Source organism: Neodiprion fabricii, chromosome 6 (assembly GCF_021155785.1).
Source record: "Neodiprion fabricii isolate iyNeoFabr1 chromosome 6, iyNeoFabr1.1, whole genome shotgun sequence".
NCBI classification, from domain to species: Eukaryota; Metazoa; Arthropoda; class Insecta; order Hymenoptera; family Diprionidae; genus Neodiprion; species Neodiprion fabricii.
This window is the reverse complement of record NC_060244.1, coordinates 21,054,159-21,071,723: the sequence shown is the minus strand read 5'-3', so window position 1 is coordinate 21,071,723 and position 17,565 is coordinate 21,054,159. Positions and strand designations below refer to the sequence as shown.

General features: G+C 44.3%; 1 protein-coding gene and 3 non-coding genes across 6 annotated transcripts in view; 3 read left to right on the top strand and 1 right to left on the bottom strand.

Annotated features, from left to right (window-relative positions):
- The window catches only part of LOC124184625 (synaptic vesicular amine transporter), a 32,129-nt gene that overhangs the window by 8,254 nt on the left and 6,310 nt on the right, over positions 1 to 17,565 (bottom strand). For 2 of the 3 annotated variants that reach the window (XM_046574560.1, XM_046574562.1), the window contains exons 2-5: positions 12,918 to 13,046; positions 8,143 to 8,343; positions 7,865 to 8,018; positions 6,924 to 7,066 (exon numbers count right to left, since the gene is read on the bottom strand). In XM_046574560.1, coding sequence (XP_046430516.1) covers positions 6,924 to 7,066; positions 7,865 to 8,018; positions 8,143 to 8,343; positions 12,918 to 13,035 — 616 coding nt within the window. In that variant the 5' untranslated portion in view covers positions 13,036 to 13,046. Of the gene's footprint in view, positions 1 to 6,923; positions 7,067 to 7,864; positions 8,019 to 8,142; positions 8,344 to 12,917; positions 13,051 to 17,565 lie in introns of all 3 variants that reach the window. The other variant, XM_046574561.1, reaches the window with a different exon arrangement.
- Trnag-gcc lies at positions 3,437 to 3,503 on the top strand. Its single transcript has one exon. It is a non-coding gene; the product is annotated as a tRNA-Gly (tRNA).
- Positions 3,581 to 3,651, top strand: Trnag-gcc. The gene has a single exon. It is a non-coding gene; the product is annotated as a tRNA-Gly (tRNA).
- On the top strand, positions 9,445 to 9,516 carry Trnaa-cgc. Its single transcript has one exon. It is a non-coding gene; the product is annotated as a tRNA-Ala (tRNA).

Genomic DNA, 17,565 nt, shown 5'->3' with positions numbered 1-17,565 from the left:
CAGTGAATTTTCCAGTGATCAGAGTATCTGCATCGGTGGTCCAGGCGGAGTAATTGGTGGCCCTCGATAATTTAGCCACCTGGGTGCAAGCTTTGTCCTAAAGTAGTCCGTGAACCGTGCCCCATACATTTTTTCTCGCAAGTTGTTGCTTGGGGATCATCCAATCCGCTACGTGATCCAAGAGGATGGCAGCGATCGTTGCTGTGAGGATCTTGTACTCTGCGTTCAGAAGCGCAATGGGGCGATAGTTCATCGGACGGTCAGGGTCTTCACTTTTGTATATTAGAATTATACGCGCTCTCACGTCACCCTCGCGTAGATGTTTCTCTCCCTTGATAAATCCCATGATGTTGTTAATCAACAAGCGCTTGTAAGGGGTGATGCGGAATTTGAATATTCGCGGCCTTCTTAGGCCACTAAAATGTCAGATGAGCGGAGACAGGTGACGCGGCGTCCAGTGGTGTTGATTGCCGATACGGTCGCGGTACTCGCTCGCCCAGCGAAGGGGGGAAGATCTTCGGTGACAACGTGATCTCGTTCTCTTTCTCTTCGGGGACGTTGAAGAGACCAGTTGGGTGACAATCCACAACAACCAGAGACGGAGGAAAGGAAGGGGAACGTGGACTGTATACCGTTGGCATATCCCAATCGATTTGACCACCTGACGAGTCCAAAAATTAATTATCCGCCATCTCGTCATCCAAGAGTCCCTGGAGTTTAAAGGAAAGAGCCAACAATCGACAAAGCACGTGGTCAAGATAATTCGCCAAGACAATTGTACGCCTTGGCTAGCGACTCTCTCGCTTTATCAAGAATATAGGCGTCGGAGAGCTGTGTGTCTGTATCGGTGTTGCGTCTGTACTTTTTCATCCGTTCGATCCAGCGATCGAAGATCGGCGTCTCACGCGAGTCGTTGCCGTGTTCATATGCGGTATACACGTGTCGATAGTGTTGTACAGTTTCCTTCGGGTTTGGCATTTTTTGTTCTGCTCGCGGTGCGATGAAGTCAGTCGAGGGCTTTTCCGCGAACTTTTCCCGGACGGTGAGAGCTTTAGCTTGTGCCTTTTGCACTTCAATTTTCATTTCGAGTGCTCGTAGGCGTTCACTTCCTATTCGAATGAACCGAGCCGGGGTCATCTTTAACGTGCGTATGTAGCTCGCGGGGCTCTTCACCTTTATATCGAGCCTACCGTGGGATGTTATGTTTTGCAGGTCTCGTGACCGTTGTATTTGTTTCTTCAGCCGTTCCGCTTTTCTTTGTGTGTACACATACGCAGGTGGGGCTCTCTCTCGCTTTCTGCTCTCTCGTGACAGCGTAACTCCCGCAACGTATAGCGCTGATTTTAGATGTTTCTGTCGCGTCGATTCCGAAGATCGCGCTGTTATTATTTCATACATCAGCTCATCCAGTATGCAGTCGATCTTCTCTGTAAGAGTTTTGTCGATGTGAGAGCGCATGGGTTTTATCCTGGTTTTGCGCTTGCTCTTATTTGCTTGATGCCAGACCGCACGATATTTACTTCAAAATGTTTCTGAGATGGTAATGTGTGTCGGCGTTACGGGGAGAGCGTTAGTGAGCTCAATGTTTATGTTTTCTCGCTGTTGTTGTTCTCGCGCCTCAGGAATGTCCACCACCGGTTCGGTTGGCTCGGCTTCGTTGTCGGCGTCGCCCTCATCATCGATCCCTCTTTCTTCCGGTATCTCTCTATACTCTGGTGCGATTTCACCAGTTTGGTAGTATACTTGTGGGAATTCATGGCGTAGTTTTTGAGCGATTGCTTTTTGAGATCTCTCTGGGAAGAGGTGCAATATTTGTCTGATCTTTGCAACCTTGCTCTCTCCCTGCGCGTTTGTATAGCTGTTTACTAGAATCGTTAGTTCGGCGTGGGTCCATTCCGGGGGTCTTTTGTTTACTCGCCTCTCTTCCGTTCGCGATCGTTTGATGTCGCCTATTTCCTTTTTGATTGCAGCTACTGATCTTTGCGCAGCGTATCGGGTCTTCAGCAGCCGTGATACTCTCTCGTAGTCTTGGAGAGTGCTAATTCCTGGATGTTGTTGAATGTGTTCTTCTATCACCTCAAGTTCGCATGGTTTCCAGGTCGCCATGGAACTTCACTCACTTCACTGGGGAATTGTAACGTGCGTCCTAATGCACCCACGAGTGTTATGTCATTAAAATATTGTCTTTTACGAACTCAAACTCGCGTATGTAATCCACGTTTGTACGACAATTCCATCCGATAGGCTCCTATCGGGTAGCTCTTGGCCGCGGAAAATTCGACACCTCTTCTCTGTTCGAGAAACGGTGGTTCATATTTATTGCACATATGTATTTACATATCTATCGAGGACTCTGAAAATACAAGCAATTTTTTGACCTTGGCAAAAGGAATGTACAATTCTTAGCGAGTCGTCGCTGTAAGCGCTCGCCCCGGGAGTACACAAACTTTGAGGTATTTTTATTTGAGGTTCATTCGCCGCATCAGGATTTTCGCTGTCTCGTTGGCTGCTGTCAGGCCGCATTTCTCCAAGAGACGTTCGATGTTATGGACCGCCATGGCTTTCAGGATGTTAGATGCTGCCCGTAGATGTTACGTTTCCAGTATCTTTCCCAATGCACCAAAGATTAATACGCCTAGCTTGGCAGAGCACTTGTACCTTTGGCTGAGTGCCTCAAGAAGGTTGTAGTCTCGATGTACTTGTGTGTGGTTAGAATCGTTGACGTAGATGTGTTGAGTTTTTGCTGTATCTAACTATCTTCACCTTCTCTTGAGTTTGGATGTTCTGGAGGTGGGCGACCGCGATCTCCAGAACATGCACCACGTCCGCGTTAGTCATGCGCACGACAATATCCGGTCGATTGTGGTATAGTTCCGGGTCAGTTATAATTTTCGGTCCTGCTCTCACCTCAACTCGTCTGGGCCCCCAGTTGTTGTCGGCTACCAAGCTGGCTTTTTTGTAATGCAACTGCGAGTACACTGTGGTTGGAGCGTTGGTTCCTTGCAGGATCACTTTTAGGATCCGATAAACGACGTGATCGTGCCTCGTTGTGTATGCTGGCGTAATACATCCGGACATCACGTGGTATGCGTTTTCGTTGCTGTTACATCCTAATCGACACCTGCGTCGGGCCGTAGGATTTGCTCCCAGTTGGTAGATTTGTTCTTCTGCTGCACATCTTATGATTCTTGTTGTCCAGTCCTCTATGTGCATACTCTTTAGCGCAGGGAATTTGATGCATTGTTCTTTCTCTACTACCAGTCTACCATAGTGCATCGCAGTGCTCCACTCGTCTTTCAGGTTTGAGAGCTGGCTTTCTGCGATGGCTGTAGCGATTTTTCTGCAGTATTGTATAATACTTTGGTTTGTGGGTCTTTCTGGGAGGTTTATTTCATACTTTGCCAGTATGAAGTTTCCGTCCGTGATAGGGTTTCTAGGGTGGTTCAGTGGTAGAATGCTCGCCTGCCACGCGGGCGGCCCGGGTTCGATTCCCGGCCGATGCAATTTACATTTTTATACTCAGTTGCTCGGTTGGAGGAAAATTCTACATTCAGTGAATTTTCCAGTGATCTGAGTATCAGCATCGGTGGTTCAGTGGTAGAATGCTCGCCTGCCACGCGGGCGGCCCGGGTTCGATTCCCGGCCGATGCAATTTACATTTTTATACTCAGTTACTCAGCTGGAACATCTTGATTGAATTTTGCAATGTTCTGAGAATCAGCATTGGTGGTTCAAAATTGTTTATTGAGTAATATTCACCACATACCACCTACCTGGGCCCTTACAAGGAGCCGTATCATATTTCCATGCTCAGTTATTAAAATTCGTTGGTGCACTTCTCCCACATCATCTTCAGCCTCTTCTCCGAGAATCCCAACTCTGAAACTTTTTACTGTCGCCTGGTGTTGTGGCATTTGCAAAATTTCTTCATATGATCCTCTTATCACCACAGTCAGCTGGACTGGGCATTTCGACTGGATTGGGAATTCTTTGCGTATCGTGTCTTTTTTATCCGATTTTGGAGTCTGATAGTGTGGAGGTGTGATACGCGATCTCGTACACGTACACTTTATTCGGGCTTTTAAATATTACCAATACGTCTCGTCTGTGGAAGACGCTGGGGTCAGTTTGGATCCTCATCCCTGATCGTACTTTGATGTACCTCTACTCCCTTTGAAATATCACCTAGATTGTTGCTCTCCCGTATCGCAGTTCTGCCTTAATCTCATCTGGCATTTTTGTTGCTTCGAGGATTTTCGTGAGCATCCAGAACACGATTAAATCGTGTCCGGGCGTGAACGCTGTTTTGTCTGTTTGGCGGCCGAATCTACATCTTCTTCTATTCGTCGTATTCACGCCAAGGTCGTTGATTTGTTCCTCCGTTGCTCCATGTATACCAGCGACTATCCAGTCTTCCATCTTCAAGGAGGTCAGAGCTGGAAAGGTGGTGGTCTCAGCTTTCTCTTCTACTATTCTCAAGTAGTGCATAGATACGGCCCATTCATCCATGAGGTCTTGTTGGCTTTCTTGGGCTTCTTTGACCATGATACGACTGTAATCCGTGACGCATTCTGCGGCTCTCCGCAGTGGCCACTGAAGCTTATATTTGGTCAGGACGTATTCCGCGACTGTTATCGGATTTCTCCACTCGGCGTGCATGAGTCTCTCGTACCTGGCTCTCGTTACTCTCCTGCCTTCGTGCTCGCGTAAGTAGGTATACTTCCTCATGTACTGTAGCTCTGTTGAGGCCCAGTCCATCCTTGTTTGTTGGTAGGTATACGTTTACTCTCATGGTTGTTTTGTTGAGAAGGTGCTTGTCAATAAGTAATTTCCGCAGATCTTTCGCGGCTTGGAAGCATCTTTTCAGTGTCTTAGATCTTCTTTCGTTGGGATACAAATTGCCCATGATATATACCGCCGAAGGGAGGAGTGTCGAATTGAGGAGTTGGATCTTTTGTACTGGCGCAAGTTTGGAGCTCAGGATCTTCTTGATTTGGAGGTGCATCTTTTCGGTCGCAATATCCGTGTTGATCGGCGTGTCTCTCTGGAGTTGGTAGAGTCCTCACTATTTATATCCTTTCTAGATCCTCAGGACGCAGGGGATGTCCGGTTGTTGCTGCTCCTCATCCTCTTCTTACTGGTTGTCATTTGCCTCTTGCCTCGAAGAGATTCCGCATTTTCATCCATTGAGTGAGAAGTCCGAGTTCTCCAGCAGCGTCTCGCAGCACATTGATTTATTTCTTCAGCTGATTTTCTCGATGGGGCGTGGCACTTGACGTCATCCATGAAGGCTGCCATTTCCTGGTTCCCTCTCGATGTTTTGATGACTTGCCTATTGTTTTTTATGGCATCGATTACACAGGCTGTCTCGAGTACAACGAGGAGAGGGTTCATAGTGTTTCCGCAGTATACGCCCTTTTGGATGTATATGGGCCTCGTTTTTTATTGCCTACCTCGATAGTCATCGCGCACATCTTCAGCACGCTCTTCTCACTCTTGATCGTATTCCTCACTTTCCGATGGACTGGGAGCGCGTCTACGAGTCTCCTGAGCAGCCAATGGTATACAGAATCGTATGCTCTTGAGAAGTCGTACCACGTAGATTAGCCAGCTTTTCTCGAGCTTGCATGTTATCTGCTAAAAAAAATTGTCTCACTCTTCATGTATTTGACGATATTTTCCACGAGTAGTTTCCTGGCTGCGGAGAACGTCTTGTACATAAACACTGAAATTCCCTGGTTATTTGCCTTCCAAGACTTTGTGCCTTTCTTTCCATGTACGCAAAGTTTTTTAGTGCTGCGTGTTAATGCTGCTCTTACATGAGAGTAAGATGCCTGCTGCATATATTCCTGCGTGCAAAGATTTCTTTTGTATACCTTCTGTGATGTTTTTATTTCAAGTAGTTGATTTTGTCTTTCAAGACCTTGTCAATATACCCGCGAATTGTTTTTATTCTGGATCGTTGAGCCTGTTGAGTGGTTTTTTCCATATAGCGTAGAATTTGTTACGGAAAGTCGCTGAAATGTCTATGTCTGTTGGTGGTACGGTGGGTGAGGGCTCCGTGTTGTCATTTTGATGATGATGACCTGGCTCTGGTTCAGGTACACTTTCTTCGTCTTTTTCTTCCTCCTCTTCCCCTTCCTCGTCTTCTTTAAATTCCAGCGGAATATCGCCGGTTTCATAATACACTTGTGGATTATCTCATAATTTTTGTGCCACGACCTTCTGGGTTCTTTCAGGAAACAGATGTATTATCTGCCTGCTTGTAGTTATTCAGCAGTAGTTTTATACCTCCCGGCGTTCATTCTGGTGTTGTTTTGAATTCCCACCTTTGGCCGATTTGCGCTCGTTTAGTTTCACCGATTTTTTTCTTGACTACGGCTACACTTCTCACTGATGCACACCTTATATTCAGTAGTTGCACCACTGTTTCATTGTCTTCATTAGAGATGGTTCCTGGGTGACGTCGGATATAATCATCTATCATATTTAGTTCGTTTGGCTTCCACGTAGCCATCACTCAGTCTCACTGATCAATTTAAATCGAGTTTTTACACGTTCTAAAGCGTCTGAGAATTTTTTCTGATATGAGTTTCAGTTCAATAATGTTACCCTCTCATTTTAAAAGCTACTTCCTGTCGGTTTTCCATCTGGAAAATTTTGCAAACTAAGAATTTCCCAGTCTCGAAGAATTGACGCGTCCATTGGGATCGATTCCTGGATAATCCAGCTGTTTCTATTTCTCATCAAATTGCACTTCTTTTGCCACAGATACCGTATAATACGGAAACAGAAGTAGGAATGGAAATTACGCAATCATCACTCATCAGATAGCGATTTTCGTCGATTGTCATTTCCAAATCGAATGGAGTATTGCGGAGTTTAAAAACTGATACACCGATTTATGGTGGCGATGGGCTTACCTGAAACACTCGAACAAGATGAACCTATGCCCTGAAGTGCGCGAGCCAAAAACAGGACGCTGTAACTTCGTCCGAATGCGAATATCAGAGTAGAGAGAAACATGATGATGAAACCGGTGAACATTGGAATGCTGTATCCGATTCTGAAAAAGAGATAACGATACAACGATCTTAACATAACACTCTGAATTTACATAATTGTTGCGATGCGAGTAGCAGTATAATAATCTGAATACATCCCGTTGAAATTAATTCGAGTGGGGTAGAAAAATGCGAAAGACCAAAAAGTCGACGGGACGAAATCCTGAAAGTCGAACTACCGTCAGTTAAAAACGTAGAAAGACGATAAATACGAAAAGATGACTTGTGGAAAAATAGAAATTGCGAACGCAAAAATATATACATAGAGTTATACCGAAATATTTTCTGGTCTTTCTGTATTTTCCGGATCGTAATTTTGCTCCTTCTGAACTTCCATTGTCGAGCAATAATTTTTTTGGTTTAGCGGATGTTCGAAGTATTAGCGGATCTCAATTTTTAATTTCGGCACTTTCATTTTTCGGTATCTCCACATTCTGTGCTTTGGCCATTCGGAATGCCGACTGTTCTGAAAATACTTTTTCGGATAAAAGAGTGTTCGGTTAAATGAACTTTCGGGAAAACAATTATTCTACTGGGTAATTTATCGAAAATCCCAACTTCGATACGCCGATCATTCGTTGTTTTAAGATTCGTATCTCGAAAACTTCAGGTATTCGACCAGTTGACTTTCTGGTTTTTCTGGATTTTGACACCCACCCAACAATCCGAACCTGTATTAACAAACATTAACAATGCTAAAGTGGAAATTCTCGGCTATCGTAATGCGAATTACTTCCATTGAAATCTTGCCACCTTGCAGATCTCAGTCATCTTATTAGATCTTTACAGTGTACACTAACTTGTGTGTTAGTGGACCGACGATGGGGTTAGCAAGGAGTTGTACGAAAGCCTTAGAGGCGAACATCATCCCAACGGCAACGGTTTCTTCCAGAAGTTCCTTGTGACGCTGTTCGTTCTCTCTGTCCTTTAGTGAGGTCGCGTTAGTCATGTTACCTGCAATTTACAAATCAGAACATATCACAAGCGCATCGTAATCGTTATATTTTTTAAACTGACCACGGTCATGAAAAAGCTCTGATGCAAATGAGCAAACGAAATACAAGCGATTACTACTGACCAATAATATCTGCAGGTGCCGTGCTTGTGACCAGAAACTCTAGGGCGTTGTTCGATCCGTTATTTGGACACTGGCATTTTGGTGCAGGAAACGGGGTTGTTGTCGTTGTCGTTGTCGTGTGCTGTGTTGCTCCTTCAAGATGTTCACTAAGGGTTGCGTTCGGGTGCCGGATGTCGTAGAGGAATTCGGGGATTATGGGTACTGTGAAAGCATACATTGTTAATTTTACACGTCATGAAGATCAATCGATGCAAAGAGAAGAAGGATCATTTTCTTTAAATAAACTAAGAGACTAATTGTAAGGGCTGTTCGGACCCACTGGCGCCTTGGAGGGCCCAAGGGCTTCGGATTTCGACGTCTGGGCAGCAAAAGCAGCTTGAGATTTGATAAAAATCAGATAACCATATATCGTCTAAAGAGCCGTTTCTTCATGTTTATATTGCCCCTTCGGCACGATCTCTACGTCGTTTTTGAACCCGTGATCTTAAGGAAACATAATTCTAGGTATTAGCGCTCCAATAATCCAATATCGATTCTGGAATAGATATGACAGTCGAAGTAGGAAATTACAGAAGAAAAATCGACCTCGACTGGATACACGGGTGAGATTGTACCGCAGACGGAGAATCGATGCAGACTTCGCTCGACAGTTTTCGGGCTCCAAATCGCTCTGTTTGTTGCCAAGCTTTACGATAAGATCAAGAAAAGATTCGTTTTTCGCACGGAATAAATCCGACAGTAACAAGCCTGTATCTGGAAATCGATCGGAAATTCGCGTGTGTCGTGTACACACATGTTATACGTCTACCTACATAAGCGCACATTGCGCGGATGCATGTAACATCTGTGATTATTTACACGTGTGTGCTTGGCTTACAGCATATCCCAATACACTTGCCGCGTCTTCAGCATTCTATTTATTACACGGGTCGACCGTGGGAAGCGTATCGAGTTTAGACAAACTGACGTGTTGACGCTTTTCCCTCGGCACGTTGTTTTTACACGTGCCATTTATTCCCCCGTCATTTTTATTACTATAGACTCATCAACGTCGAGTCGAATCCTGTTAGAAAAATCAATTGCCCAATTTCTAAGTAGGTATCAGGTATCTTCACGTCACCCGTGGTCATAGTATAATTTTTACTTGTGAACGATTTTTCAGAATTACTTCATTAAGCCAATTGCGTCAAAAGTTGAATCACAGAATGCAAAAATAGAAACAAAGATAAAAAAAGAAACCTTTCACCCACAGTGATTCTCAGCCATGTGTGAAAAGCACGTTTCTTCGCCAGTGATTCTAACGGGGGTGTAACTCAGTGGTAGAGTGTCTGCTTCGCATGCTGAAAGTCCTGGGTTCAAATCCCAGCTCCTCCAGTAAGGCATTTTTTTTTTTTAATTTTTTCATTCCCCCACACTTCACATCTAGGCTCAGCAAATATCCATTCACAAGTTTCACCGCGAGCCGCGGCTATCTGCCGATAATTTCATCATCGCTTTCAGGTTATACGTGTTTTGCTGCAGCTGCCCGTCATCGGCGCGGAGTTATAATTACACCGGGCGTGCCGTTTCGTGTCATTCACCTTTGTACACACTTGTAATTAACAATAATTCGTCGGCAAATTTTCAACGGTAAACGTTGACCGAAACCATAGTCGCAGAGTCCGTATTTATCACGCGAGGAAATATCGCCGTCCTTATCTTGTGTAGGTGGGTGGGTGTGAAACCGATACGACTCGTGCCACGAATCAGGAAGGCGAGGCGAGGCGAGGCGAGTTAAACCGCGGGGTCTGGGCTTCGGTGCGTCCCCTTAGCGGCGAAGCAACAAGTGGGAATGAATAAGTGATTAGGGGTATGACCGACCAGACGTGCAGCGATATGTACGTAATGGCAGGTACGCGTTCCACGGTACTTAGTTGGTGCTCTTCCACCCTTCGCAAATCCCCCATGCGGGCAAATGAGGCTCGTAAATATATAATTGCGGGTAACACGCAAGGCTCGAGAAATCCCTGCAAGTCAAACCGATCAGAGTTCAGGGGGTCAGTCGACTGTTGAGCTGCAATCCGCTCGCAATCACGCAGACCTTCGGGAAATGATTGATGAAGTGAGTCAATGACGTGCACTTCTGTTTCGATATAAAAAGACGTCGAATTCTCGAGAGATCGAAACTGAGATCAGCGGACGAGGAACACTCTGGTTTTCCAAAGCTTCTGCGGAATAGCGACCGTTCGGAGTTTCGAACATTCGGAATGACGAGATTCCGCAAGACCGTAAGTCGAGGACCGTGCGGAAGGTATCTCTTTACGACCCTGACGAGCGAGCTTGGAGATTTCGATCGCGCCGATTTTTACTCGCGCGTACGATTCGTGGCTAGGTGCGTATAAATCAGAGCGGGGGAATAAAAAATCTTCCATAAAACATAGAGCAGCTAGGTCCATTCGCACCGATGCCCCCAGCATCTCTTGGGCAAGACTCCGTGGAGCAGCGGCGTATACAGCGGCACTCCATAAATGCATGACCACTTATCAGGATTGCCATGGCGTGACAGACCGCGGCCCATATGTTTTCTGCCTCGTTTCAGGGAAAAGGGAGCTGGTTCTAGTGCTTATGAATTAAACATACCGGTGAAAAGCTGGGTGCGAGAGGTTAAAAGCTGGCTGGGTAAAAGGAAGTTGACCGAGGGACAAACGAATGACCGCCCCGAGGGGCAATCGAATCTGAGAAACGGCATATTGGATTCATTGCTGAGAAGCGGCCATCCCGTAAATACCGAACCGTGTGCTTACACCTCGGCTGTAAGTGTAGAGTGGAAGTTTTCCCGTAAGAACGTGCGTAAGAAGGGGGAAAAATTGCTGTACTTATCTTCCTATTTTCTTTTTCTTTTTTTTTTCTTATTCTCAGCGAGAATCAATACGTTACCTTCAACCTTCTTTCCCTTTCCCTCTCATTACTTCGGCCGGCGCGCATCACCTGCGGCATTTTTATGGTAATTTTATTGTGGCTTTTATGGAAAGTTTTGCTTAGGACTTAAACGTGTCTCGCCTATGGCGCGTGAGCTGAACGAAGAGATTTTTAAAGGGAGCTGCTATTGTTATTCGTTCACTCGTGTATGAATTCTCTCGAGGAACAAACTTTCCTCCGATCCCGTCAGAGCCTCCAGGTATTTTTCATTTACCGAGTCGGTCAACGCGGTCAATTTCGACCCGGCAAGCCCCGTGGTTCGAAAATTCAAGATCGCTTCAAAATTTCCTCGAACTTTCGTTAAAGCACCGCAGGAATTCGTAATCGACGTTTCTTCGAGCAGATGCACAATCCCTCCTCGAATAAAGATTCGCAGTTGGTATAAGGCACTCCTTGGGGAATATTCTCCGCCGGAAGAGGATTCCGTCGTAATCCCAATGAATCTCGGTCGGCCGCACGGTTATTAAGAGAGTTTATGGTGGAAGAACCCACGCTACAGCCGGTATACATGTATATACCCATATTGTTCTTGGTAATATTCGTTAATATGATTGCCAATTTTTTCCCTTCTGTTTCCGAGGCTGGTCCGTGTAATTAAATTCGATTTATTTTACATCCGGAACTCTAAACCGTTCTGGGATCATTCGGATTTCGCGATTACTGTTTAAAAAAGTTCCAAATCTTCGCTGAAAATTTTTGGGGACGTCTTCTGGCATACTTGTAGATTAAATTTATTTGTCTAGCTGACTGAATTATAAAAGAAAATTGATACCGCTGTATCTGTTCTCGGGATACGCAACGTCTCGTTATAATACAAGTTGCGCTGCGCAAGGTGTCAAAAGCGAAGGAAATACGAATACGCGGAACCAGGTCGCAAAATAGAGACAGAGTTTCAGATGTACGTACATTCATTATACGCTCACGCGTTATTTTGAGAACAAAGGGAAATTCCTCCCTCGGTGAACTCTTGACCCAGTATAAGAATATGTCAAGCTGAAAGTCTTACCGCGATTTTCACTACGGTTTTCAGACCCTTTCAATCTGTTTGCAGAGTAGTTCGAAGACTTTGAAATCTACCATTTCACCGACGAGATAAATTTATTGAAAGTTCAGATTATTTTCCACCCCTGAGATCGTAAGACGCGATATCAAAGCGCAAAACTTGTACAGCAAAGCCATTATACTCCAAAGCATGATTTTCAAAATTTTCGGGTTTTCGTCGAGCTCGTATACCGAGATTGAAGGGATTTAGTCACGTAGAAGAATCGACTTCGATACATCGCGTGAATTTCGGAAGGTGTAGACAGACTCGTATTACAAGTCGAGACAATCGTCGGCGAAACTTTTAACGAGCAAAACTGTACGAGACGCAGTTGTACGGTTAATTTACCAGAATTAAGTAATCCTCGCCGGAAGTCGTCGGTCTCTTTTGTCAAAGACATCGCGACTCCTCAACTTCCCAGGCACATCGCAGAGGCTGCGGTGCTGATGAAAAAGTCTAAAGGGGCGCAATTAACCTGCAGATCAAGGTGCGATCGCTGCCGTATCCGAGCTAACAATATCCGAGTTCTTCGAGTAGCGAAACGAATTGCAACAAAGTGGAATTGAGACTGAACCGCAATTATTGCGGCGCTGTGCCAGCCGTGTATAAGCTAATCGTGCGAATTGCTCTTCACGTTTCAAGTCACGCAGACCTCGGTCAGTTCCAGATCTTAGTTACAGGCGTTAATACCAGAGTAGGTACCGAGTAATGAGATTGGCCAGATTTTCGGGGCGAATAAATCGAAATACGTCAAACTCCGGATGAAGGTACTTGCCTACAGTGGTGAGGAGCATGTTGTCGAGGAGAAGGGCGATGGCGACGATCACCAGGACGAGTCGTCGTGACTCCCTGCATCGTTGTAACCACCCACCCAGCCATCCTCCGCCGCCCATCCTTCTCCCGTCTTCCTGCGTAAAAAGAGAAACGAATTCAATAAAGATAATTAAGTCTTACGCTTAAGAACCCGGAGCTGCATCCGTTCTTTGTTCTCGACCTCTCGACTCGAGACGAGATTTTTCTGCAACTTTTTCCTCGTAGAATAGTAACAACGTTGTTCGACGTACAAATATTAATAACAATGAAGAAATGCCAAGTTAAAATAAAATCTCATCGTATTTCCAATTGATCGCTCATTTTGTACTTTTAGAATTTATCATTGTGTAATGACGAAAATCACGCTCGTTGATTCATTTAACTTGTAAGGTATACTATAAATTTCACTTTCCAGAGATCGAATAGGATTAACGTGAATCCTCGTTGCTGAATATGAAAAGTTTTATAACAAAAGCGATCGCCTTTCATTCAATATGTTAGCTGAAACATGCAATGACGCGTATACGAGAAACAAACGGAGTTAGAGATTCGCATTTAAGGGCAAACGATCGGTTGGTACGGTGAAAATTAACTTGATCTAGAATAATTTGAGCACCCCGCAGGGAGTGGTTTTCTATACCTTGCGGTAGATTGGCTGTATTGTGTTGAACGTGGCAGTGGTACACCCTTCGATATTTACCCTTGGTAGACCTTGGAGAGTTTAAAAGAGGAATGGGGCGTCTGGATGAGATTTTAATTAAATTTTTGTTGGCTCGAGTGGTAATTGCTCGAAGCTTTTTTGACGAAAGCGTTCTTGAAAATTGTTCAAAGCCGTTCGTTGCACGGTCGAGGTGCAAATATTTACCGAGTAGTACGTCGCTCGAGTATGATGTAAAAATACAGTTTTAATTGTGGCTAAGAATCCCGATGCGATCGTGACGACGGAGCGTACTTGTCGTTGTACCGCCTCGTTTCCGCCGAGGCAAAAGGGTGATATTCGAGGGTTGAAGGGATGGTAGAAAGATATCGCGAGAAAAAGAAAACCCCTGAAATACGAATAGTAAGAGATGATGTGACAGGGTACGATTACGTCTTGGCCCACTTCTCCTTCACGGCGAGAAAACTACCCTCTTCATTCCGACCCCGTTGCACGTTTTGAAATAAATTTATACACTTGACGCGCGACATGATTTTTCTATTAGTGAACGTCTATACTGCGGCTGGTGCATTTTTTTTCTTTCTTCGGCGTGTTAATGCCCCCTCTCTCTTTCTCTCTCTCTCTCTCTCTCTCTCGCGCACCCACGGATACGTATGTATTCCCGTAACGAGGTTCTCGATGAGTTGGCAGATTGGCGGGTCACTTCATCATCCCAAGTCCGGTGGCTGTCAGTCGCAAGTCGTCGGAAACCTGCGCTCGACCCTCTCTTCAGATCGCCCCCTCCTTCGTATGCACACCCCGTGACCGAGTGTCAAGTCCACTGCCCCCGGCTCATCACCGTCACGTTGAATCAGTGTTATATGATTATGTACAATCATTAATATCAGAATATACGTACGTATGTATACATACTGCAGTTGAACACTCAACGGGTTTTTACATCAAACTACGATACTTCGTTTTTCGGTTTCGTTCGCTGTTATCCACTCTCGTAAGGTACCCGTCAAATTTTTTTTATCAACTTTTCCTCGGAAAAAACTTGAGAAATAATAAATTAACAACGAAACGTTCTTCGCAGAGTTGGCTAGACGACATTGCTAAAAAAAATTCTCCTCGAATATATTTATCCGATCACGCGAGTTACGCTGCTGATCAAGTTTTATTCTAACAATTTTCACACTCGATTGTTAAATCACACATTCGGGACATTATTGACATGTCACACTTATCTCTGATGCTGTACAAGGCGAACTGTTCCTTTCGTTATACTGTCGTTTCTAGTTCTGCCATTTGTACTGCTGTAATCGGGCGTTACGACATTTATCAGGTTAATTCCACCCACGCGGAAATTCGCAGAAGTTATAAACTGGTCAAGGTTTTGTCACAGCGCCTCTAAAAGTCATCTTAATTCAAGTCGAATTTTTCTGCAATAGCAACGATGAATAAATAATACAACTGTGTCATATGTATATGTACATGTATACACACTTAAAGTGTTCCTCACATCTTGATACTCGTGTCTTGATTTTGTCATCGGTACGATTCCGACAAAAGCTTGCAGAACGGAGGACAATAAGAGAGCACTTTATAATTACTCCTCGAATGAGATGGCATCTGCAGTGATAAGTGCGGGGTGGAATAAAGGGCCGTTAAGAACGTGATTGTGTGCCAGGAAGCGGGTACTGCAGCACCCTAGGGAACATCCTGGCGAACGGGCTGATTATTATACCCGCGGTGTTCTCGTTCCAAGGCATCAATACGTGTCTCTACCTTACTTTTAATTTTTCCTTTTCTTTTTCCCCCGTTATTACCGCGAAACGATTTCGGGAGGAACAATCAAAGAAGACACGGTATAAAGTATTGCGAGAATAGAAAGCGCAAACGTGAGTATAATATAAATGTAAGTATGCAAGGAAGAAACGCAACGGCCTGTTGAATTGCACGGAGGAATTATTTATAGCGACAATTTTAGACGGTGCTGTTGGTACATTATTCCTCAGTTCTCAACTCGTCACGATTCAGGAATAAGAATTAGACGTTACTCTCGAGTAACGAAGCTGCGACGGTGAATATAAAAGAGGAGGGACGATGAAAGCTGTAATTAATACGGTTAATTGTGTTTCGCTAAACGAATGAATGGGGAAACCCGGGTGGCGTGGAAAGGCGCGATAACTTCGTTTTTAAGAAATCCTCCAATCTGCACACTCCTCCTTGCTTCCATTTCCCATCTCGCTTTCTGCACAATCGGACAGGGTGTTACGACACAATGGGAAGGCCTTGGAAAATTTTAGGAAAAAATCGTGGCCGGCAAGCAATCTGGAAGCTTGAACCTTAAATTTATTCCGCAGTCCTGAGTTACGACCCAAGTTGAAAATTTCCAACTTTCAACGGTTAATAGAGCCGCGTTATATCCATTTGCGCCAGATTATTATACGCCTCCGGCAAATAACTCTGTGGCAGGCAGAACTTGACTTACGATTGGATTAACCTTCGGCCATAATAATAATATCATGGTTTCCTCTCCACGGTCGCTGTTACATTTATACACGCGGTTCTCGTCGTAATCCGCACTTCGCTACTTACGGGCATCATAACCGCCCGCCATGCAATTTCCATATGTAATTGTGTTTTATTTACGTCTGATAATTGATTATTTTCATTTTCTACCAGAACTGAAAAATACCATAACCAGCAAATCTATAATGTATGCAGTTACTGTTCCGTTCGATTGTGATTCGCACGATGCTACATTTTATTTTATACACTATTTCAATAATAATTTGATGTTGGTGTAAAAATAAATTGATGTAGAGGCCTTACTTAAACGCATAAATACAGTTGAAAGTAAAGAATCAAATTTGAAGTGATAGTAATAATCAAATATTGTAGTACTTACAGCATGAATTAGACTAGATATTTACGATAATTGTACCACATTTTCTTCTGATTCCAACAGTATTTCAGCCGTTATTGTAACGAACATATCCGTTTTCCCAATAAATTTTCTCGTAACTGAGAAAAATTAAATTTTTCTCGACGTTCCCGTTTTTAAGCAAGGACGAAAAGTGTTTGAAAATATATAACCGCCGGCGGAAAATAAAGCACCCCCTCGAGTACTTGGAAAATTGTTTCCAGTAGCTGTCGTGGGAAGGTACGAACCTCGCCAGCTGGCTTCGGGGACTTTCGTTGGTGACGGTTTGAGAGTGAAAGAAAGAGAGGAAAGTGCAGGAAGCGGGAATTGTGAATGACGAGAAAATTGCCGCTGAGTGGGGCAATCGCGGCCAATCTGGCTACGCGACAATGTTCAACCGAACCGCGTCCTCACAGCTCTATTTTTAAGACCACATTTAAGACCACTTTATACCCTAGCCATTTTTCTTCAACTCCCCGATCTTTTGCCTCCTCTAATGCCTTAACCAAGAAACGTTTCCGGTATTTTTCCCGGCACGTTGCCTCCGCGCCGCATTCGTCACCGTGTTAGAAAAAAAAAATTCATTCGTGTTTTACTCGGTTGCAGAAAAAAAAAATAAAATCAAAATCTTCTCAGGACACGTAATCTGAAATCTACAGTGTGTAAGATAAATTCGTGAAGCGAATGGATAGGGAAAACGAATAATCGGATAAACTGGTTTCCGTTTTTTAAAAATCTGTACAAAACGATACAGCTTTTTTTGAAATGTTTGAGATTAATAAAAAAATTCCACTTGTCCTTCGTCTTCTTTGCAAATGATATTATTTCGAAATTTTCAAAATCCTGATTTGCGATTTAACGCCGCAACAGAAGTGCAGGTAAGACTTGGGTATAAACTTGAGCTTGTAATCTGTGTTCAGAAGCTTATCGTGGCAAAAGCTTTGCCAAGCTAAGCTGTAGGGCTGTTACTCGTAATACAGATGATTGGGTCGTAAGCCAAGTGAATGGCTAATCAGTCCGGTGCATAAATTCTTAGCGCTC